Consider the following 24,017-nt stretch of genomic DNA (forward strand, 5'->3'; position numbering starts at 1 on the left):
ACTTACTGAAATTACTAAATTACCCTTACTTAATTATTTTTTATTTAAACATTTAATATTAAAGGCTATTTGTTAGGTCACACACACTGTAGAAGGGGTTGAATACAGTGTATAGCACAATCAAATCGAATTCAAATAACACAAGTAACAGAAAACAGACTTTATTCAATGCAATAAACTCTGTTACAATATGGAACTGTCCTCTCTCAGTGATGAACAAATATCACGAGAGCTGCTAGGGTTACAATGAATAATATTCTCGATAATGATAACACTTATAGTGTAAACCCTGTGTCTGTGTTTATATATCACACAGTTATAAGATAATCGCTAATTGATATGGAATATAATTCTGCTTCCTAAAATATATCAATCATTTTTTCTTCCAAGTATTCCATTCTTCACAGAATTCCTTCTTCATGCATATCTCTTCTTACGTTAGTCCTGATCTTCTTTCCTTTCAATCAGCCACCTTCCTTATCTGAAAGTTTTCTTTAAGTCCTGATATTATCTCCTGATAAATATCTCCTGAACCTTAAGTACTGATCAAGATAGATGCAGTTTTACTTTTTGTGTGCAAGAAATACACCCATGTGTATCTGGTGTACTCATCCACTATGACCATAGCATATTTCTTCTTTGTAATAGACATAACATTCACTGGACCAAATAGATCTACTTGAAGTAGGTGATAAGGCTCAAGAATTGATGATTCAATCTTGCTCTTGAATGAAGATTTTCTTTGTTTAGCCTTCTGACATGAATCACAAAGGCCATCAGGAGCAAATACTGATTTTGGCAGTCCTCTCACAAGGTCTTTCTTGACTAGTTTATTTATATTGTTGAAATTTAAATGAGAGAGTTTCTTGTGCCAATTCCAGCTTTCTTTAATTGATGCTCTACTCACCAGAAAGATTGCAGACCCATCAGTACTTGTTGAAAGCTTGGCTTCATAAATGTTACCATGCATGTATCCTTTCAGAACAACTTTCCCTGTAGATTTGCTTACAATTTCACAATATTCTTCAAAGAAATCCACATGATAACCTATGTCACAGATTTGACTAACACTTAGCAGATTGTGTTTAAGTCCTGAGACCAGAGCTACTTCTTTAATGATGACATTCCCAAGATTGATATTGCCATATTCCAATATTTTTCCAATATTGCCATCTCCATAAGAAACACTTGGGTCAGCCTTCTCCACAAAGTCAGATAGCAGGGTTTTATTTCCAGTCATATGTCCTGAGCATCCACTGTCCAGAACTAGGATGTTTTTTCTGTTGCCCTACAATCACAAAGACCACTAATGATTAGTTTTAAGGACCCAGACTTGCTTGGATCCTGTGGCGTTATTAAGTTTGTTAACATTTGCAGCGGATTTAGCATCAGAGTTTATGTTAACATTTTTCTTATCAGCATTTATACTATCAGACTTTGTATCTTTATCTGATATTTAGCTTACTGCACACACATACACTCCATATGAATGATGAAAATTACTGTGGTGATAAATGGTATTTTAGATGAACGTTTAAGTGTCAGTTACATAAATTCTGAGGACAAGTTATGATGGAAGTTCTGATGATTAAGTTCTGAAGAAATGAAATCAGAATTTGTGTGAAGAATTGCAGAAATAGGCATTTACTTTTCGAGTTAAGAAATCATGTTATGATGACTGTTAAGTTATGATATACGTCTAAGTTCTGATATTAAATTTTGATTCTTTACTTGACTTATTTGTGGTTAAAATCTGAAACAGTCTTATTTAAAAATCAGAATATGTTTGGGTGAGACATTAACAGTCGATATAATTTGGGTTAGTGGCATACGTCTGTGCACAGTAATTTATACTTGTTTCGTGTGCGCATTAAATCCTGTTTTAAACTTCCAATGGCTGTTTTTCGTCTCATCAGTCTAGGGAGACGAGGTAGAATTAATTTTACCTATCACTATTTAATTTTTCTTGCGTCTATTGGCATTCTATTGGCTATATAAACCAACACCTCATTTTCAGCCAACACATCTCTCACTTTCTCTCAAACCCTCCTACTCATTTCTTTTTCACTCATCATAACCATGGTTCATTACGACTTAGCTTTGAACTATGATACTTTCACTCTCACCATGAGGTGTACAGAATGGCAGCAGTAATGACATGTCACTGTCATTCCTGATGAGATTTGGGACTCGGTTCCCCAAGAGGTCCTCATAGACCTCTTGTTCTTCTACATGGACTACCATCGCCATCTTGAGCGACTGGAAGCAGAACGGCTGGAAGCTCTCCGACAGCAAGAGCGAATTATTCGTCTCGCTGTTCTTTTTATTGAGAGTAGGAAGAAGAAATAATTTCTCCTACCTATTTCTCTTCACCGTCAGCTTTGTCTGGATTCTTAGCTTAGGACAAAAGTTGTTGATGTTAGGATTTGTAGCTTAGGACAATCTTGTAATTTTGTGATGTAATTTAAATTTCATGAAATGTATTTGCTCAATATATTAATGAAATTTTATATTTATGCAAGATTTTGTCTCTGAGTCGTTTGATATTCTGATGCATTTTTAAATCCTGATTTACCCATATTCTGATGACCATTTTAGCTCTGATACAAATCAAGTTCTGATTCTGACGTGGCAATATTTGTTTACTTGGTTTCTTTATGGTCATTCTCTCATTGGTCATATTTTTACAGAATATTGGTCTCGTGGTGAAAATAATTTACTAAGTGGGAACAGTTTTAAATTTTAAAATAAAACTGAACTATCTTGATTAATGGGATTACTTGGTAAGTGAAACGGTTTTTCCTTGAAAAACTACATGTGATAAGTAATGATTACTGAATTCCCGTGCCCATTTATTATCCTTTACTGCTGCATGTCTGACAAGTGTCCTAACGGTTACTTTTTCTACCGTGTATAAGTAAAAGAGAGAAAAGATTGTAAAATCTTTTATTTACTTTCACATTTTATCTCTCTCTCTCTTTACTTCTATTCTCTCTCATCTACTGACACTTTTTCATACAGATATTTTATCAAACACCTTACAGGCAACCTAATTTTTCAACTTTTCTCATGGCACCTAAGGATTTGATTATCGATGGAGCCAAGTTTTTACCCAACCACTATGCTGCAATCTTGAACAATGCTGAAGCTCCATCTAATTTGCACTTTGTGCAAGATCTTCAGATCTTGCACAAAGTCAGATTGGGTATGCGTTGACCCAAACTCAAGCCATTTCAAGCCAACAAGTTCTAACGTCCTGGCGAACTGGGCATTTTGATAATGGTTGTGCTACTGGTACTCCAAGCATTATTTTTGAAGTGAATGATGTTGAGCATGTGGTAACTCCTGGAGCAGTTCGTAAAACTCTCCACTTACCAGAAGGCTGCACTTTTTCAACAGCGGAGGAACCTGTTCTATAGCAGCTCATGGCCAATTTTGGGTATGAGAAGAGTTTGGCCAAGCTTGGACAGTTGAAAAGGGCACATATCAGGAAGGAATTGAGCTTTTTCTTCGACTGCATCACTAAGGCATTCGCCAATAAGTGTTCCAACTTTGATGTCATTCCAATTATGAGTCAACACATCGGGTATGCTATTATTCACCAAACTCATTTTGATTTTGCAAGTGATGTGCTAGGTTTTATAGGGGATAGGATGACAGAAGATAGAAATGTAGTGTACTTTGCTAGATTCTGTCAGCTTATATATAACTTCTGTTGTGCTGATGAACCCCAACCTACCACTGACTTAATTCCACCCTTTAAGCTTGCAAAATGGGCTTTTAATGACTTGGTAAATGCTGACCTTAAGAAAAAGGTAGTTAGACCCTTACAGATGAAGGGTTTTTAGCACATAAACGCAGCGAAAACGTAAATTTAATCTTAAAAAAAACTGAAACCCTCCGCAGGATCCATGCGAAAAATAATATTTAATCCGTAGTTCAGTATGTTTACCTTAAGAAGCTTTACATTAATGGAAAGATGGAGGTCTTTAATAGCGATCCAAGAACGATGAACGGAGATCCTTAGCAGCTGCTACTCAAGTGTGAAGCACTCCACCGATATCCACCAGGAACACGATATAATGAAGGAGGAGGAGATGGAGAGAATTAGGGTTTTGTAAATCTTTTTGGTTGAGGCAAAAATAGGGTTTATAATAGTATATTTATAGGCAAAATTTTCAGCTGAAAATTTTCCCATAAAATATTATTATTATTAACCCTTTATTATTCTCACTAATAATTAAAACACCTTTTAATTATTAATCTTTTTTCTAAACTCTTTAGAAATAATTCTCTCACTTGATTTAATTTCCAAAAATTAAATTCTTAATTAATAATATTAAGACCCTTTTCTTAATTAATTTATAATCAATTAAATCTCATTTAATCAATTATTAAATTTGCCAATTAATTATTTATTTCATAAATAAATAATTATCAGTCATTATTAATTAATTTCTCCACCATTAAATCATTCTCTTTTATGGTGTGACCCTGTAGGTTCAATATTAAGCCGGTAGTAGAAATAAATAATAATAAAACTATTTTATCATTATTTATATAAATTCTCTAATTCATTAAATATGATTAATTAATTAATCATATTTATTCTACATCGTGAGGGATACTTCTCAGCATATCGTGACTATCCGGATAATACAAATTCACTGCTTAGACTACCAAGAACCTATTCAATGAGTAGTTACCGTACAATTAATTTCTTCTACCCTACAATATCACGATTAAATACAAGGTATGGAACTTGTGTCAAGCCTATATTATTTAATCACTTACTTTCCAATTCACTATGCTTAGTTCTATTTAATGTAAATTAGAAACTCCTTTCTAATTTCATTCACTCTGGCCAGAGATTCCTGAACTAACATAAGTGGATCAACATTGAATATTCTCTTCCTACACTGGAAGGGGTAGATCCTTTATTGATCATACACTATCTTCGTGTACAAATTCCTATAACCAGTAGAGCCCTTATAATTGTCCCTTGAGACTAAGAACTAAACCAAATCATAGTTCAGTGTACACAGGATGACTATGATGATCTCAAGTCTAAGGATATTTGTACAACTATCACTATGTGAACAACTGCTGACACGTGAGTGAACTCCATCAGTTGTTCAGCTGTGTGAGTCATGTTCAGTGAACTTATTCTATAATAAGCACCTACATACTAGCTATAGTGTCACCACACAAATGTCTATGAGAACAGACATCCTTCATAATGAAGCAAGCATAGTATGTACCGATCTTTGCGGATTATTAATTACCAGTTAGTAATCCTACGACCAGGAACTATTTAAGTTTAGAGTTATCATCTTTTAGGTCTCATTATTATGATCTCATCACAATCCATAGAAAGTTTTACTCTAAACTGTGGTATATCTTATTTGAACATTTAAATAAATAGAGCCCGCAATAAAAACAAAACAAGCCTTTTATTAATATCAATGAAATTAAAACAGATTACATAAAAGTTATTCCTAAATCCTCATACATGATTGGACTTAGGACATATCTCTTTCAATCTCCCACTTGTACTAAAGCCAATCACTCTGGTATCTAATACCCATCTTGTCTTTATGACGATCAAAGTGACTCTGAGAAAGTGGCTTTGTGAGTGGGTTTGCTACGTTTTTATGTGTGTCAACTCTCTCGATGTTGACATCTCCTCTTTCAACAATCTGAATTGCACCACCATTCAAAGTAAACACGTACCCTGACATGGATTTGCTATCACTTTCTGATTGAAAACTAGAGTCAGTATAACCCTCTATTTTTAACTCAGATTCACCACCAAAAACAAGAAAAATGTCCTGAGTCATTCGCACGTACTTAAGGATGTTTTTCACTGCTTTCCAGTGGTCTTCACCTGGATTGGACTGATATCAGCTCGTCACACTAATTGAATAAGCAACATCAGGCCTTGTACACAACATCGCGTACATGATAGATCCTATTTCTGAAGCATAAGGAATCTTACTCATATGTTATCTTTCCTCAGGTGTCTTAGGAGACATTTTTTCGGAAAGGGACACTCCATGGCTCATCGGTATGAGACCTCCTTTGGAGTTTTCCATGCTAAACCTTTTAAGCACAATCTGGATGTATGTACCCTGGGTAAGACCTATCGTTCTTCTAAATCTATCTCTATAGATCTTCATACCGAGAATGTAGGATGCTTCTCCCAAGTCCTTCATGGTGAAGTTCTTTGATAGCCATATTTTGACTGATTGTAGCATCGGTATATCATTTCCTATAAGAAGTATGTCATCCACATACAATACAAGAAATATTACCGCGCTCCCACTAACCTTCTTGTAGACACATGGTTTATCTATGTTTTTGATAAAACCAAACTCTTTGATTGTCTCATCAAAACGCATGTTCCATCTACGAGAAGCTTGCCTTAAACCATATATGGTTCGCAGCAGCTTACACACTAGGTGTTCATTTCCCTTGGAAAGAAAACCCTCCGGCTGTGTCATATACACTTCCTCCTCAAGTTCCCCATTGAGGAAGGCCGTTTTCACGTTTATTTGCCAGATCTCATAGTCGTAGTAAGCAGCAATCGCAAGAAAAATCTGAATTGATTTTAACAGGGCTACAGGCGAAAAAGTTTCATCAAATTCAATCCATTGCCTTTGTTTGAATCATTTTGCCACGAGCCTGGCCTTATAGGTCTCCACATGGCCATCTGCTCCAATCTTTCTTTTGTATACCCACTTGCACCCAATAGGCTTAACACCTTCAGGCGCCTCAACCAGAGTCTATAGTTGGTTGGTATAGATAGATTCCATTTCGGATTTCATGGCATTATGCCATTTCTCTCAGTCAACACTACTCATAGCCTCATTAGAGGTCACAGGGTCGTCATCATCAATGATTGATAACTCATTGCCATTCTCAATGACAAGGCCATAATACCTCTCAGGTTGGCGAGATACTCTCCCTGTCCTACGAATGGGTTGTTCCACAGAAGGTTGTCCAGTCTGAACAGGTGTTTCCACTTGATACGTAGTAGTTTGTGCTTCTTGAACTTCATCAAGTTCAATTTTGCTCCCACTATTTCCTTCAAGGATAAACTCCTTTTCCAAGAAGGTAGCATGTCTGGAGACAAAACCCGATGATCGGTGTAAAAGTAATATTCCAAAGTCTCTTTAGGATATCCCATAAAATTATATTTTATGGATCGAGATTCCAGCTTATCTGGGTCAACTTTCTTGACATAAGCTGGACATCCCCAAATCTTAACGTGTTTAAGACTCGGTTTCCTTTCTTTCCATATCTCATATGGTGTTTGAGGAACAGATTTGGAAGGCACCTTATTCAGTAAATATGATGAGGTTTCCAATGCATAATCCTATAGGAATACTGAAAGATTCGCATAGCTCATCATGGACTGTACCATGTCTAACAAAGTTCGATTTCTCCTTTCAGATACCCCATTCAACCGTGGAGTATATGGAGGAGTCCACTGGGAGACTATACCATTTTCTTTGAGATAATCTAGAAACTCTCCATTCAAGTATTCACCACCTCGATCTGATCAAAGAGTTATAATACTGTGTTTGGTTTATTTCTCCACTTCATGTTTATATTCTTTGAACTTTTCAAAGGCTTCAGACTTGTGTTTCATCAAATACACATATCTGAATCTAGATCTATCATCTATGAAAGTAATGAAGTACGAAAATCCACCCATGGCTTGCGTAGACATTGGTCCACATACACCTGTGTGTACCAATCATAGCAAATCTGCAACCCTCTCTCCATGTCCACTAAATGGAGATTTGGTCATTTTATCCAATACACAAGACTCGCATGTAGGATATGATTTAAAATCAAAGGGGTCAAGTAATCCTCCCTTATGCAATGTCCGCAGTCTATTTTCACTAATATAAACTAGCCTACAGTGACATAAATAGGTCAGATTTTCATCATCTCGTTTTCTTTTATTAGTTTATTCAATCTGAAGTAAATCATGTTCTACGTCACATATATACAGACCATTATTTAAAATATCACGTCCAAAAAGAACATTATCTCTAAGGATAGAACATTAATTATTCTTAATAATAAATGAAAAACCATCCACATCCAACATAGGAATAGAAACAATATTCCTCACAACAGATGGAACGTAATAAAAATTATTCAAAATAATAGTCTTGCCCGTAGGCATATGTAAACTAAATGATCCTACATATATGGCCGCAACCCTTGCTCCATTGCCCATACGTAGAATCACCTCATCTTTTTCAAGAGTCCTACTTCCCTTTAGTCCTTGCAACAAATTGCAAATTTGAGAACCACAGGCGGTATCTAATACCCAAGTAGAAATTTGACCTAGTGACATATTAACTTCGATCATGAACATGCCTGAATCAGAAGCGGTAGTCTTACTACCCTTCTTCTTCTTCAATTTTGTAAGGTAAACCTTGCAGTTCCTCTTCCAGAGCCCCAACTTGTTACAGTGAAAACAAACAGCTAAATTAGGACCAGTCAACTTGTGAGCATCTAGTATGCTTCGGAGTGATAGTGCAGAAGACATGACGAATATAGTAAATCTGTAAATGATAAACACATAACAACACTTAGCAAATATTCAATTTCATTTCAAAACACTATATGAATCGGGTCTTTATTCATAAGTTTCTCCCACTAGTTTATCTAATTTTTTTCAACCCCCTAAGTGAAAATTAAGCATTCATGATGCTAGTGGGAATAGGGATCCTACATTCCATCACACAACCTCGGCTGTGGTACGAAACGTCATGTGATGTTCAATAGGCAGACAACTCTTGTCAATTACATCTTATGTTATTCCCTAATATAAGTTTAGTCTCTTGAATAATTGAGTCACGGATGTGGCACGACAAACTCAATATTCTAAGTCAAGTCTAACCCAATATTTCGTACAATTGAATCAGTTTCCAACGGCCCACGGCTGTGACACGTACCGACCTTTAGATTCTAATTCAATGTACACATCTCTATGTAATAGACAAGTATTTCTTATTTCGAAATCAAAGCCCTCGGTTGTAGCACGAAACGACAATGATTTAAAAATAAGAACCACTTTCTACCATGTTGGAAGGCTATGACCGACACAAGCCCGTTGTGTCATTGGCCAATTACTACTTGATATTATTTAATTTTAGAGGGATTATATTACGTTACAATCATAATCATATTATAAAGAGATTCTTCCTTTTAAATTAAATATTTCAAATCAATAACCGATAATCAGATGATTCCCAGATCGGGTGGAGCATTGTCAAGAGGCGTCACTTAATAACCATTTCTTACAGATAGAAATCTGTTGTTGACAGAATCATCCTTTCTCTCAGTATTGAAAATTCATATTCAATTACGTGTTTCATAAACACAAGAATATCATGATCGTATTCATAATATTTATTGTTAAGGCAAGAAACGATTCCTATTCTAGATTTTCTAGAGCTCGCCTTATATTGATTTAAGTTCACCTAAATCTATCATCGCATGGTAAACATAGGCATATATCTAATATATAAAATTAAATAAACAAGTAAATGTAAAGTGCAATAAAGTAAATGTGTTTGGTTATGGCCCCATCCTATGTGATCTTTATCAAGCTCATGATAAAGATCAAGGTCAATCTAATATGGTGATGGAAATAAATACAACTACTTATTACATAAGTCTTCTTGTATGCCTCGTCTTCTTCTTTGTATCACCTCCATTGGATAGCCTTCTTGAGTCTTCAATTACAATACATGATTGAAAGTAAAACTAATCTAGTGAACTTACAAGAATAACTCGAGTTACATTCGAGATTTATGATTATAAAGATTGATGATATGCAAGTCGTATTTAAAACCAAAACCATTACACTAAGGTCGAAAGGCCATAATCATCCACCATGCTCATACAACATATAAAAGCATGTTAAAATACATAATTTGATCTTAACATGTCATATTATCCATGATCTAATCATAAAAAGAAAATATGACAAAAATCAGAAAAATCAGAATCAAATCAGAAAAACAAGAATCACTGTTTATGGCCAGTAAACGACGTCAAACGCCTTACAGACGAGTCGTTGATAGCAAAAGCTATTAGTTTTGTTCAGACGCTCGTTTACCTATGGAATAGGGTATTCGTTTGCGTAAATCGGACACCAAACCCGGATTTCAGCAAATCTGCAGCAGCCAATTCAGAATCCGTATCTAATATAATTCTCATAATTAGAACAAACATAAATCATGTATATATCAGTATATATACAGATTACATAATCATCTTATGATTATACAACTCACATGAATATCATATATTCAAAACCATACATATATAAGCATATTATATCAACATCAAATCATGGCGAATCACGTACATGCTCATATATCGAAAACAGTTCAACACATAAACGAATTAAAAAAAATCGCAGGTAGCTCTGATACCATTGAAGGGTTTTTTAGCACATAAACGCGGCGAAAACGTAAATTTAATCTTAAAAAACCGAAACCCTCCGCAAGATCCATGCGAAAAATAATATTTAATTCGTAGTTCAGTATGTTTACCTTAAGAAGCTTTACGTTAATGGAAAGATGGAGGTCTTTAATAGCGATCCAAGAACGATGAACGGGATCCTTAGCAGCTGCTCCTCAAGTGTGAAGCACTCCACCGGTATCCACCAAGAAAAGGATGTAATAAACGAGAAGGAGATGGAGAGAATTAGGGTTTTGTAAATCTTTTTGGTTGAGGCAAAAATAGGGTTTTGTAATAGTATATTTATAGGCAAAATTTTCAGCTGAAAATTTTCCCATAAAATATTATTATTATTAACCCTTTATTATTCTCACTAATAATTAAAACACCTTTTAGTTATTAATCTTTTTTCTAAACTCTTTAGAAATAATTCTCTCACTTGATTTAATTTCCAAAAATTAAATTCTTAATTAATAAAATTAAGACCCTTTTCTTAATTAATTTATAATCAATTAAATCTCATTTAATCAATTATTAAATTTTCCAATTAATTATTTATTTCATAAATAAATAATTATCAATAAATAATTATCAGCCATTATTAATTAATTTCTCCACCATTAAATCATTCTCTTTTATGGTGTGACCATGTAGGTTCAATATTAAACCGGTAGTAGAAATAAATAATAATAAAAATATTTTATCATTATTTATATAAATTCTCTAATTCATTAAATATGATTAATTAATTAATCATATTTATTCTACATCGTGAGGGATACTTCTCAGCATATCGCGATTATCCGGATAATACGAATTCACTGCTTAGAATACCAAGAACCTATTCAGTGAGTAGTTACTGTACAATTAATTCCTTCTACCCTGCAATGTCACGATTAAATACAAGGCATGGAACTTGTGTCAAGCCTATCTTATTTAATCACTTGCTTTCCCATTCACTATGCTTAGTTCTATTTAATGTAAATTAGAAACTCCTTTCTAATTTCATTCACTCTGGCCAGAGATTCCTGAACTAACATAAGTGGATCAGCATTGAATATTCTCTTCCTACACTGGAAGGGGTGGATCCTTTATTAATCATACACTATCTTCGTGTACAAATTCCTATACCCAATAGAGCCCTTATAATTGTCCCTTGAGACTAAGAACTAAACCAAAGCATAGTTCAGTGTACACAAGATGACTATGATGGCCTCAAATCTAAGGATACTTGTACAACTATCATTATGTGAATAACTGCTGACACGTGAGTGAACTCCATCAGTTGTTCAGTTGTGTGAGTCATGTTCAGTGAACTTATTCTATAATAAGCACATACATACTAGCTATAGTGTCACCACACAAATGTCTATGAGAACAGACATCCTTCATAATGAAGCAAGCATAGTTTGTACCGATCTTTGTGGATTATTAATTACCAGTTAGTAATCCTACGACCAGGAACTATTTAAGTTTAGAGTTATCATCTTTTAGGTCTCATTATTATGATCTCATCACAATCCATAAAAAGCTTTACTCTAAAATGTGGTATATCTTATTTAAACATTTAAATAGATAGAGCCCGCAATTAAAACAAAACAAGCATTTTATTAATATCAATGAAATCAAAACAGATTACATAAAAATTATTCCTAAATCCTCATACATGATTGGACTTAGGACATATCTCTTTCAACAGATACCTCAGTCTCTAAAACAGATCCTGGTAAATGTTGATCCTCAAACCTACAGATCTGTTTACTCTGATGTTCAACCCACCAGCACAACCCAGAAACCACAACAACCATCAGAAAATACCACATATACACCTCAACCTACTCAACCCTCTATCAAAACATATCTCAAACCTTCACAGATATCTCAACCTTCATCATCAGCACATACTGTGAGGCCTTCATCTTCAAAGCCCAACAGGACAAAGACTGTACCTCAGACTCAACAGAAGAGAAGGAGGATTGTTCTGAGAGATGAGTCAGACAGTGAGGAACAGGTTCTTGTGTCAGAACCTGTTGTCAAAGAAGCTGAGAAGGTTTTTTCTCAGAATGATATTGGAATTGGGGGTTCTAAGCTTCTCAAAAGGCTTAGAAGGATGTATTCTGATGAAACTCTTAAGGAATCTCCACCTTCAAAGAGATACAAGAAATAGAGAGCACAAAGGTACAGGACTGAGTCAGTTTCAGAGGATGAGGAAGCAGCAGCTAAGGAAGGAGATCAGGAATCTCTGATCTCAAAAGAGCCAGAATTTGCTGAAGCTACGGCATCTACACCTCCATTGTCACCAACTCAGGAAACTGCTCAAGATAAAGTATCTACACCACCTGCGTCTCCTGTAAATGAACCAGTATCTACTGTAGACCAAAGCACAAGTGCTGAGATTGATATTCACAACCTAATTGTGCCTGAGGTTCTCTACTTAGAAGCTCCACCATCTCCAATCAATCCATCAACAACACCAATTCCTGATGCTAATGAAACTCCAGAATTGTCTACAACACCTTCTCTGCATCTAGACATTGAAGATCAGACTATAGGTGAGCATCAGAATATGGCTGTTGATCAGAACTTGGAAGCAGATCAGCACTTAGAGGATGATGTTGAAGCCTCCATAGCCTCTCATACTGTTCTTTTATCAGAGGATGTTGACTCTGTAAGTTCTGATGCTATAAATGCTGATGATACTGGTGATGCTGCTACAAATGCAGATGCTGATGAAGCTGGTCCTTCTGGCCATTCACCTCTACAAGCTCCTTCAAAAGCTGAACTAGTTAAAAAGTTTGTTAGAGGAGATGCACCTGTACCTTGGAGTCAAACTCGTAGAGGACAGGAGTGGACTAAGGAATGGAACTCAGTCAGTTTTATTCTTTCTGAAAAGATTCTTGCTGATCACTTGGCAAAAGCTGATGAGATGCTAGTTAATGATGATTTCAAAACACAGCTGAGAGTTACTGCTTTGAGTACTAGACATCTTCAAGGACAACACTCAAGAACTCATGCCGAGGTGCATAATATTCAAGAAGCTTTAATCAAGCAAGAAACAACTATGAAACTTGAAAAGAAAAGAATTTTCAAACCTACCTTTGACAGAGTTGCCTATATTGAAAAAACCCAAGAGAAGCAAGAATCTCAGGTTGATGAAATTTTGAAAAATCAAGCTTCTCAGCAATCTCAACTCAATGAAATCCAATCCTCAGTGGAATTGCTTGTCTCTCTTCTTTTACCTGCTGATGCCAAAAAGGGGGAGAAAGTAATTAAGTCCAAATGCAAACCTATCAAGACACTGAAGGGAAAGGATGATGGAAAAGATTACCCGGGAAACTCTGGAATGGGTGGAGGTCATGGTCAAGGTAGAGGTCTCTCATCAAGAAGAGCTGGAACTACAAGTCATAGAACAAGTTCTGATACTGGGAGAAGAATAACTTCTGATACTGGTAAAAGGATAAGTTCTGATGAACTTTTGGATCTTGATGAAGAAATTTCAAGACAGTTATTTCTGAAAGAAAATCCAGGAATGGACTTTGAGAGTCTAATGGAAGAAGAAGCTAGACTTAAGTCAGAAAAAGTCAACTCCAAATCTGAAGCTTCTGTTGGTAAAAAGAAACTTCCTACGGCTAAAAGCATTGTGATAAAAGAAAGGACAAATCATGTGGTAACCAAGGCCAAATCACAATTGCAGATAGATCCAAGGTCCAAGGGCAAAGAAAAAGTTGGTGAACCTATAAAGGTTTATGTGCCTCCTATGGATGAAGAAATTTTTGTTGAAGATACTGATCTTACTCTGACTTCAAGGAAGATTTCTAAGACAACCTCTGACATGGCTCAAGTTGTTCAGAGTCAAGATATAGTTAGTTCTGATATAACAATGAAGTAAGCAACCTCTGACATGGCTCAAGTTGACTTGATATCAGAAGATAAATCAAAGGAAACCTCTGACATTGCCCATGTTAAATCCTCAAGGTTACTCCTACCAGGATTCACTAAAGCCAAACAGACTCAACCTTTGAAGACTGCATCAAATGGTTTTGAAGCAAGAGTGGTTACTGGAAAGGAAGCAATAGATAAATCTGGATTGGGTAGTGCTGATGAAAGAAGAGTGCAGAACACAACCAATGATCCAACTTCCTTAAGTGAACCAGGTGTTGGCGCAACTCCTGAAAGATTGAATCAACTAGAATCTGTACAGATGGTCTACCATACCTTCTTGAAAGAACATATCTTGTTATATTTCATGACAGATGGAATGGTTTACCATATAAGGGAAAATGTTATACCACTGAAGTATTTTGAAGAACTAAAACATGTTTTATTCTTACTTCAAGTGAATGACAGAATAACAGAAAGTGCTGCAAACTATTTGAAGACTCAAATTCAGAGACAGAAAAGGCTTTATTTTGTAAAGTCTGATAGCACATATTGTCCAAAGTACAGAGATCACAAGGGTGATATTGTTGATATGAAGCCTAATACTGCACAGATCAGAACATATCTTGGTATTAAGGGACTTGAATTCAATCTAGAGTCTGACAAAGTCTATGTCATAAGACTAGATCAGGAGTTGAGAAAAGCAAAAATTAATGATCTCAGATATGCTATCTTCCAAACTGGTGAAGATACTGCAGAACTCAAAGATGCTAAAAGGAGGATGATTGATGAACTCAGATATGCTGAGAGATGTTTGTTAAAGAACTATCTCAGAACAACTCCTGACATCGAAGAGATCAGAAAGTGAAGCCAAGTCAAGATCTACAACTGCTCAAATTCTGATATGTATACAGACTGAAGTTGTTATCAGAAGTTAAAGTTGGTAAAGCTTTAAGGACTGTAAGTTGTAGTTATCTAGTCAATTTCTCATGCATTTGTACTTAATGTTTTTGACATCATCAAATATCTGTTAAACTTGTATATTATGCTAATTTACAAGTTGGGGGAGATTGTTAGATATATTGATAATGTCATGTCTAATATGATTTATGTTTAGTTTTCAGATCTTACTTAAACAGGACAAATCAGTACGTAACTGAAATCAGCACTTATATTGAAGTCAGAACTTAAGTGCTGATTTCAGTTAAGTACTGATTTGTCCTGTTTAAGTAAGATCTGAAAACTAAACATAAATCATATTAGACATGATATTATCAAATATATCTAACACTATTATTACTCAACAGGGTCAAAACCATTCCAAAAACAAGCCCCCTCCCACCTAACTTAAACAAACTGTGTAATTCCTTTTTGCATTTTGAATTCCCTTTATAATTCCTTTTTGTATTTCGAATCCATCTAAACATTCAAAACATCTCTTTTTTGTGCTTGCTAAACGCCGTATTAATTACTTAATTACAAATAACATAAAATATAAATAAATTATTAAAAGTTTAATTTACAACTTTTTATTTAAAATTTATTATTACCAACTTAACTATTTTACAAATACATTTAGGGGCATGTTTCTTATGTTTCTTGATACATGATGATTTTATTAGCCTTAGTAATAGAATTCTAATAGGAAAACAAATAAAAAAATTCAAATGTAACACATTACATTTTCTATTTTTCCAAACTAAAACAACTCTTCCAAATATCACAGACAAATCTATTTTATAAAATAAAAAATAGTGAAATCTATACTATCTATAATAAACGAAATATTAAAACTTTGGTAGTCGGTCGGTCGTTACTTGTGAAAATACTTAATTACCCTTACTTAATTATTCTAATTCTAATTATTCGGTCGAATAATTCTAATTTTAATTGATATTAAAGGCAACTTCTTCTATCGCTTTTCCAATTTCAATTCTATTTTATAGTGAACTCCATATCATTATAATTAATATTAAATTCAACTTCTTCTATCAATTTATATTTTAATTCATATGGAGTTCTATATTATTCTAATTTGTTATTTTGAGCTAAATTAAATTTAAGTAGACTATATAATTATTAATATTTAGTTGATATATCATGTGAATCGGGTTAAGATTAAATAATAATACTATCCATTCTCCTAAATTATTATGAAATCATATCATTTAAAGTTTTAAATAAACAAAATTAAGAATTGAATTCAATTTTTTTTAATTATATAATATTAAACAATATTTGTGCTATAGATGCACTGGTTTTAAGTTAGTTTTAATTAATACGAGTGTTGTAAAAAGTTGGTAGGTACTAAGTATGAAATTCAGATGAATGTTTATTTTCAACAAAAACATCACCAAAGAAAGTTTATTTCCAGGAAAAAAAGGAAATCAGAAATTAGAAGTATCTGGAACATTCGTATTCAATTGCTTGAATTTCTTTATTTAACAAAAAAAACATATTTTTTTCTGGATCCCTAACTTTTTTGCTTCCATAAAACGGCAAATGAAAATGAGAAAAAAATAGCCTCACAAAATAATAATAATAATATTATTAATAATAATAATAGTCATAATCATAATTATAATCATAATCATAAAAATCATAATGATAATAATAATAATAATAATAATAATAATAATCATTACAATAATAACAATAATAATAATAACAATAATAATAATAAGAAGAAGAAGAATAACAAAAATAATAATAATAATAATAATAATAATAATAATAATAATAATAATAATAATAAATAAGAATAAGAATAATAATATGCCAAATTGCCAATGATTTATATAATGTCTCCGCACTAGTGTAAAAGTAACTAAGTCTCGCTCTTAAATTTTATTATTATTAATAATAATAATAATAATAATAATAATAATAATAATAATAATAATAATAATAATAATAATAATAATAATAATAATAATAATAATAATAATAATAATATGCCAAATTGCAAATCATTTATATAATATCCCCACACCACAGTGTAAAAGTAACAATCTGGCTCTTAAATTGAAATTTAAGAAATTAGAGCAAAAAATATGTGTCAACAATGTGTTATAAAATTAGATGTTTTAATTTTAAGGAGCTGTAACCCAGAAGAAAGGCTTTCAGAATGTACTACTTCCATTTCACAACTAGCACCACAGTAAAAAACGCTCCTGTATAATATCAACCTTCCCACCTAAATGATCAACCAACTTCATCAGGGGAAACAAGTACACAAACCACCACTGATGGCCTGCCTGAAAAGAACATCTCTCAAGAATAAGGATGATAGACTTGGTACACACTGAAAGATTTTTCTGTATTACTAATCTAGACTTCTGCACTAGTTTGGGGAAAAAGCCTTCTGATGATGACATGAATTTAGCAACAGTCAACCTTTCCTGGAAGCGCTATTTGCAGAGAGACCGCCCTCATTTAAGTTTAGTGCTCCAGCATCAAGAGGGATCGTACCAACGGTCATAAACCCTACAGAGTTTGAAAATCCATTAACTTTGACAGGCATTAAACCTACGGTGACAACATCAAGTGGTTTGGCAGTAAGAGTTTCTGCAACAGGCACAGGGGAATTCACAGCAGCAGCAGCACCGCCACCACCACCCACAGGCTTCAAGCCAGCCTTCTTCGGGTTAATGCTGAGTGAACCAATTTTTAAAAGACCACTCTCCTCTTCTCCCTTATTTGTTGCTACAAATGTATCAAAAGCTTTCGTAGTTGCTTTAACTTCTTTGTCACCCAAAACTTGATTGGTGGAGATGGGGGCCTTCTCCAAATTGCTTCCATTATTGTTCTTCTCCAGTTCTGCATCTTCTTTTATAGGCAAGTTAAGGACAACATTTAGCTTGCGTGGCGGTTCCATGTGAGGCAAAATAAACGAATTTTCATAGCTTCTGACCGTCAGCCTTGATTTCTCCTGTTTCTGGAGCTTCTGCCGATTCTCATAGTACATGAAGTCATCTAGCAAAGACGTCTTCGATGTATACTGCTTAAATATTTTAAGCATCTCCATGCCTTTCTTGTACCTTACCTGTAAAATCAGAAGAATTTCACCTCATAAAGCTAAAGAACATTCTATGCAAAGTATTCAACAAGTAATGAACAGTACCAGAAATAAGCAAGAGCTTGGTAATTTATTCTAAAAAAATGCTCGACTTAGGTAAGAGATTTAACAAATCAATTAAGCTTAAGACCGCTACAAAAATTGTATTCAGTCACAAAGTAGCTTAGGGTGATAACTTTTGTCAGGCTGTCTCAAGATTTTCTTAAAAAGGATTTGTTTATTATATATATCCAGCAGGAGGCTGAACGCTCAGACAACAAATGCCACAATGCAACTTACAACTGTGCCATCCAGGGAATATACAAGTCTCCGCAAGTTAAAGGACATGCCATAGAAGTACAGCATACAACATACTTCCACATGATTGAAGATACAAATCAGAAATTCATGTCAACAGTGCATCAAGTAAAAAGTAGTTTACAGCAACAAACCTCTTGAGTGTCTCTGCTGTTGGTCACTGGCTTGTTCTCATTGTTCTCTAAAATGATGTGCCGGAAGTTTGGGTTTGGAACATCTTTAATGATGTGCCACTTGACTGGGAAGCTCCCAGACCATTTATCCTGCTGCCAAAAATCCATATCTTTTTGAAAATCTACTGCTCCGGTCATTTCAGCAACTCCACAAAATTGACCACTAGCATTTACCTTATATTAAGAAAGAGTTGACTCCACTTAGTTGAAAGTAGGGAAAACTAATGACAGACTGTACTTATAGTAAGAGAAGTAGAAAAAGTTCTTACAGAGAAGAAGAGGAAAATAGGACAGCCTTTAGGCTCCTCTCCAGCTATTCTCCGAGCATCATCATAGGCAATATACAGCTTCCTGTTTCCATTAGGTGTGGATGACCACACATTATACTTGATACTCTTGTGCACGTCATCCTCACTGTATGATTTTATAACAAAAAACTTCGCATTCACATAGTCAAGTGAAAAATCGACCTTGTTATACAGATTTCTATCAATAATTACACTTCCTAGGGTATCACTTTCTCCAGCCACGCTTGTATAGGATTTTACGGCCAATTGGTTAGTTAATTTACTAGTTCTAGGGCCTCTATTCTGCTCGGAAGATACATCAGTATTTCCACTGCCACCACTAAATTTTGTCTCAAACTTATCTACCATGGTCTTCCTCTGAGCACTTGACCTTAAAGTAGACACGCCACTACCGGGCTGTGCAACTTTTACTTGGTTACGATTAGACCAAACCTTTTCTTGGGAAAGTTTATCAACCATTTGAGTGCCTCTGCCCTGTAGACATTAGAGAAAGACAAATTATAGGAAGTGATCCAGGAAAATAAAAAACCAATATTTAAATATTTTTTCATCTACTTAAATATTTGACCATTATTTATTGTTACTAATAACTTTAGCAGTACGATGGCATATGTGTGTGTGCATGCCCCCGCGTACTCACCATTAATTTTTATAGTTGCCGAAACTTATTGTTCTGAAAAGCCCATCTGAAGCAGCTGTTGTCCCTTGTCAACGCTTTCCTGAATGAAAAGGTAATCATAGGACAGAGGAAAAATATTAAAAATAGCAGAATGTAACAAGAACATGAAAACATGAAATTTGCATTTTCATTTAATTTCCCTAGTAGCCACCTACATATTATGACATTGACCATATATCCTCCTTATTCTATCACACCCGGTAATTTAAGTAAAAAGATCAATTAAACGCACCCCTAGATTTCTACGTTGTTCCTTACAAACTTGATCCGGCATTCAATCCTAGCTTCGGGTTATTATGATAATTCTATTATTTGTTTTTTCACTATTCTATATACAGGATTTTGTTTTAAAATTTGTTTTGTCGGGTTTGGCTTCTCCCATTCTCCCTTATTGTCTAGCAAAGGAGTCTTATGTATCCCAGGTACAAATAAATAAGCTGGAGAAACATTTTTTTAAAATCCAACAGTGACGTATCCTCGTAATACATTTCTATTCCAATTAATGCAGAAATTTTTTTGGTCAATTAATATATATTTTCAAAATTATAATAAAAAAATATGTCAAAAGGATATGGAATAATTGTGTATACATAACTAAACTCAGTACTTTCTCCATTACAATGATCCGAACAAACGCCATCTTGCTCGCTTTCTTCTGCTCTCACAAAGTCAATGATGTAATTAACTAGCTTCTCCACGGGAGTATTTTCACCTGTAGAAAACACGATGAAAGGATTACATTGAACAGTTCTTCTTTGTCAACGAAAATGAAAATAACAAAAAAGAAATGAACAAAAGCGTAAACAATATGAAAATTTTAGTATGTATTTACACCTAAATGTCTACATGGGTATTTAAAAACAACCAAAAGAATTTCCAAAAGAGCATCACAACAGAGAACATTATTTCCAAGCATTTCCATTGCTAAATTGATTTCATCTAAGGAAAAGTTCATTTCCACCAAAATTTCCTTCTTAGCAATAAGAGATCCGCTGAGGACATCAGAGGCCTGCCAGAATATGAAAATTGTCAATAAGATATAAGAATTAATATAATAAAAGAACTTCATGACATAATTGAAACTAAAACTAGAGCAAACTTTTTATGTACATAAGGTTCCCCTGGACCATTAAAAATAATAAAAAAATATAATAACCTTGAGCACGTCTCATCGTTTCTTTTTTAATTTAAACAATGTGTGAAATAGAACATAGACAATCTCGTCTTAAATATATGTTAATGCGCAAATATAGCATAAGAAGACTTTGTATTAAAGGTAAGCCTAGAAAACAAAATAAAAATAAATGTGTCCAATACTGAGTGCGAGCTGATTTATTATCCCGCGCAAAGCGTGGCCATTTGCACGTAAAGGAAAGGAGGGTGCACTCCAGAGTCACCGGTCACACCCAGCCTCGAGAAAAATTATCTATTATAAAGTTCTACATGTCTCCTAGAGTTGGCACACAATGTGGACATGAAAAAATTGACTTTATTCCTATGTTATCTTGGCTCTGCTTTGCTTGAAGATACATGTAGCAGAAGGTAACAATCAAAAAATATGGAAAAATGAAGTTTGCAATTTGATATTGTTGCCCCTAGAAGCCGAGCTACATATTTTAACCTTGACCATAAATCTTCTCATTATATCATAAACAAATAATTTAAGCTAAAAGCTAAATTACATGCAATTTATAACGCTATATTGGTTCATTGTCCATTTTTAATAATCTGGTCTCGGATTCAACCTTTTGTCTGTCTTCAAGAGTTTTAACATTTTAAACGTCAAAGTACTACTTTTTATTTGCATAAGAGGCATTTCCATGCTAGCATATTAACTCCTTTACTTTTAGTTTTAGGAATGGGGTGTTACATAGCCCAAGTACAAGTGAATAAGCTGGAGAAGTTATTTTTTCGGTATTCCAGATTAGTACAGAACAATTGCTTAGTTTGGTGATAAATCTACAGAATTAAAAACAAAAAACTGTCAACGGAATAAGTATATAATTTTGTCCATACATTTCCAACCTCATTCTTCTCTTCATGACAGTGATTTGTGCATACACCATCCTTCTCTGTTTCCTCTGCTATATGCGTAGCAGCAATAAAATCTACAAGCTCATCTACTGCAGCATCTTCGCCTGAAGAAACACTTGATGATGAATTCTTTTGAAGAACATTTCTTTTTTATTGAAACTCAAAGTAAGAAGCAAACAAAACAGAATAGGGATGTGGATGTGGACGTGTACGTGCACATTATGTCCTTTCACTATACGTGAACGTGCGGTCTTGGTGCAGCAACAACCAAAAAGTATGAGCGTGTCAATGCATACGAGCACCATTAGAGAAAATGATAGGAAGGAAAGGCATAAATCCGAGGTCCATAGGCCGATATCTGTATGTTTTACCAGTAGTAATGAAGAGTAGAGACACATTGTTTATTAAATGGAAACTTCTGCATACCAAGTATGTCAATTGCATAATTAACTTCATCCAGAGAAAATTCCATCTTTAGCAAAGACGCCTTATTAGCGTTAGAACCACTTGGGGCACCCGCGTCCTACCAAAATATCATCATTATGTCAGATAAATGAAAATAAAAAATAAAAAATAAATGTTTTTAAAACTTACATAGCATTATGGAAAGTTAAACTAGAGCAAACAAGTATTTGTAGCCCCAGTTCGGATGAAGTAACTTTTACGATATAAAAAAAAATAAATTATAATAACTTTGAGTATGCACCTATCTTTTTATGATCATCCACACAAAGCGTTATATTTAATATATACGATGACTCTAATATAAGCTGGCGTGAGAATATAACATTAAAGTGTGTTATAACAGATGTAAGCATGGAAACATTATAAATGTGTCACGCATTGCGTGCAAGCTGATATACATATTATCCCGCGCTTTGCTCGAGGATCTACACGTGAAGGAAAGAGGGTTGACACCATGCACTTGTGGTGCCCGTGTACTTGTGGTGCCCGTCATCAAGAAAAGAGGGTTCACACCATGCACTTGTGGTGTCCGTCGTCAAAAAAAGTGGGTTCACACCATGTACACATGTGAACGATGAGTGTGTTTAAGTAGTTATGTTCCTGGTCCTGCACATTCTCTATTTTATGTTATCTTCGCCTCCCCCTTAGAATTCCGTAGAGAAGTACTATAGCTGACCGGTGATTGTAAGTTTTAACAGCACTTTGATCTATGTATATATTACGTTTTGAATCTGAATGTGGAATTTTAAGCATTAATGCATCCACATAAATTAAATGGATGGAAGAACCAGGATAGGAGGTAATCGCCACAGCACTAATAACCAATCCCGTTTCATGATTGTACCAGACTTTCTCATAAAACCTATGCTAAATTAACGAGGGACAAAGGTGAAATCTGAATGACTGACAGACAAATAAAAGTTCTTCAGATCCACATTGTGGCAAAATGAAAGGTCACTTGGACATTTAGAGATGGTAGACAGTAAACATCCAAATACAAACAGATCAAGAAACAAAGGTTCGAGGGACGTATATAACAATCACAGCGTAAAACAATAAATACAGTCTGCAAATTGTATTTGTACGCATACCTTAACTGGATTGGATGACATGTTACTAGAAGGCAAATTCTAAGAATCTCGATTATCAACTTTCAGTTCTGTTCCAAGTATCACCTGCAAGCTTCAAGCCTCAAGCTCCAAGAATTACTCTATCTAATGCCTGTTCTCAAATTAGCAACAGAGAAAACCAAGTAAATATATAAAGATGCAAAGATATCGAAATTAGCTAAATCTGCGAAAATCAAACTGATTATCAAACTAATTTAAGTGTGCTTGTTCAATCAATTCACATAATCGAATAAATATACATATAAAGAAGTAGATGCACTTGCACCCTTCTTTATTTACAGAAAAAAACAAGAAGAAATACTGAAATGTTCCATGTAAATTTACTGGTCACATACAAAAGATATATCAGCTACAAAAATTATTTGACAAAGATACAGGATTGGACCGAGCGAGCTAAAGACACCAGCGACCAACTACTCTAAGTGAGACGCTTGGCTGTCAATGACCACGTGGACAAGTTCGTACTCGAGTATATTTTCT

General features: G+C 34.4%; 2 protein-coding genes across 2 annotated transcripts; both read right to left on the minus strand.

Moving 5' to 3' along the window:
- Positions 1-17,372: 17,372 nt before the first annotated feature.
- LOC141724725 (YTH domain-containing protein ECT2-like) lies at positions 17,373-19,890 on the minus strand. Its single transcript, XM_074526963.1, has 4 exons — positions 19,870-19,890; positions 19,191-19,703; positions 18,883-19,095; positions 17,373-18,418 (listed from the first exon to the last, which is right to left on the minus strand). Exons 1-4 carry the CDS (start codon positions 19,870-19,872, stop codon positions 17,765-17,767), a joined length of 1,383 nt encoding a protein of 460 aa, XP_074383064.1. The 5' UTR covers positions 19,873-19,890; the 3' UTR covers positions 17,373-17,764.
- Positions 19,891-20,168: 278 nt separating this feature from the next.
- On the minus strand, positions 20,169-23,730 carry LOC141661972 (uncharacterized). The gene is made up of 5 exons (XM_074469010.1): positions 23,499-23,730; positions 22,369-22,465; positions 21,925-22,046; positions 20,743-20,917; positions 20,169-20,620 (listed from the first exon to the last, which is right to left on the minus strand). The coding sequence occupies exons 1-5, from the start codon at positions 23,517-23,519 to the stop codon at positions 20,433-20,435; spliced, it is 603 nt and encodes a 200-aa protein (XP_074325111.1). The 5' UTR covers positions 23,520-23,730; the 3' UTR covers positions 20,169-20,432.
- Positions 23,731-24,017: the final 287 nt, after the last annotated feature.

The sequence above is a fragment of the Apium graveolens genome, chromosome 5 (genome assembly GCF_009905375.1).
Source record: "Apium graveolens cultivar Ventura chromosome 5, ASM990537v1, whole genome shotgun sequence".
Classification (NCBI taxonomy): Eukaryota; Viridiplantae; Streptophyta; class Magnoliopsida; order Apiales; family Apiaceae; genus Apium; species Apium graveolens.

What these genes read in the sequence shown, in the direction of transcription:
- LOC141661972 (XM_074469010.1), bottom strand. Translation starts at nt 23,519, where the DNA reads ATGTCATCCAATCCAGTTAAG. An exon ending in AGAAGAATGAGGTTGGAAAT is followed by an intron (nt 20,918 to 21,924) that starts GTATGGACAAAA and finishes ATATTCTGGCAG; the next exon opens with GCCTCTGATGTCCTCAGCGG. An exon ending in ATACCCATGTAGACATTTAG is followed by an intron (nt 20,621 to 20,742) that starts GTGTAAATACAT and finishes TGTTTTCTACAG; the next exon opens with GTGAAAATACTCCCGTGGAG.
- LOC141724725 (XM_074526963.1), bottom strand. An exon ending in CTATTTTCCTCTTCTTCTCT is followed by an intron (nt 19,096 to 19,190) that starts GTAAGAACTTTT and finishes TCTTAATATAAG; the next exon opens with GTAAATGCTAGTGGTCAATT. An exon ending in ACAGCAGAGACACTCAAGAG is followed by an intron (nt 18,419 to 18,882) that starts GTTTGTTGCTGT and finishes CTGATTTTACAG; the next exon opens with GTAAGGTACAAGAAAGGCAT.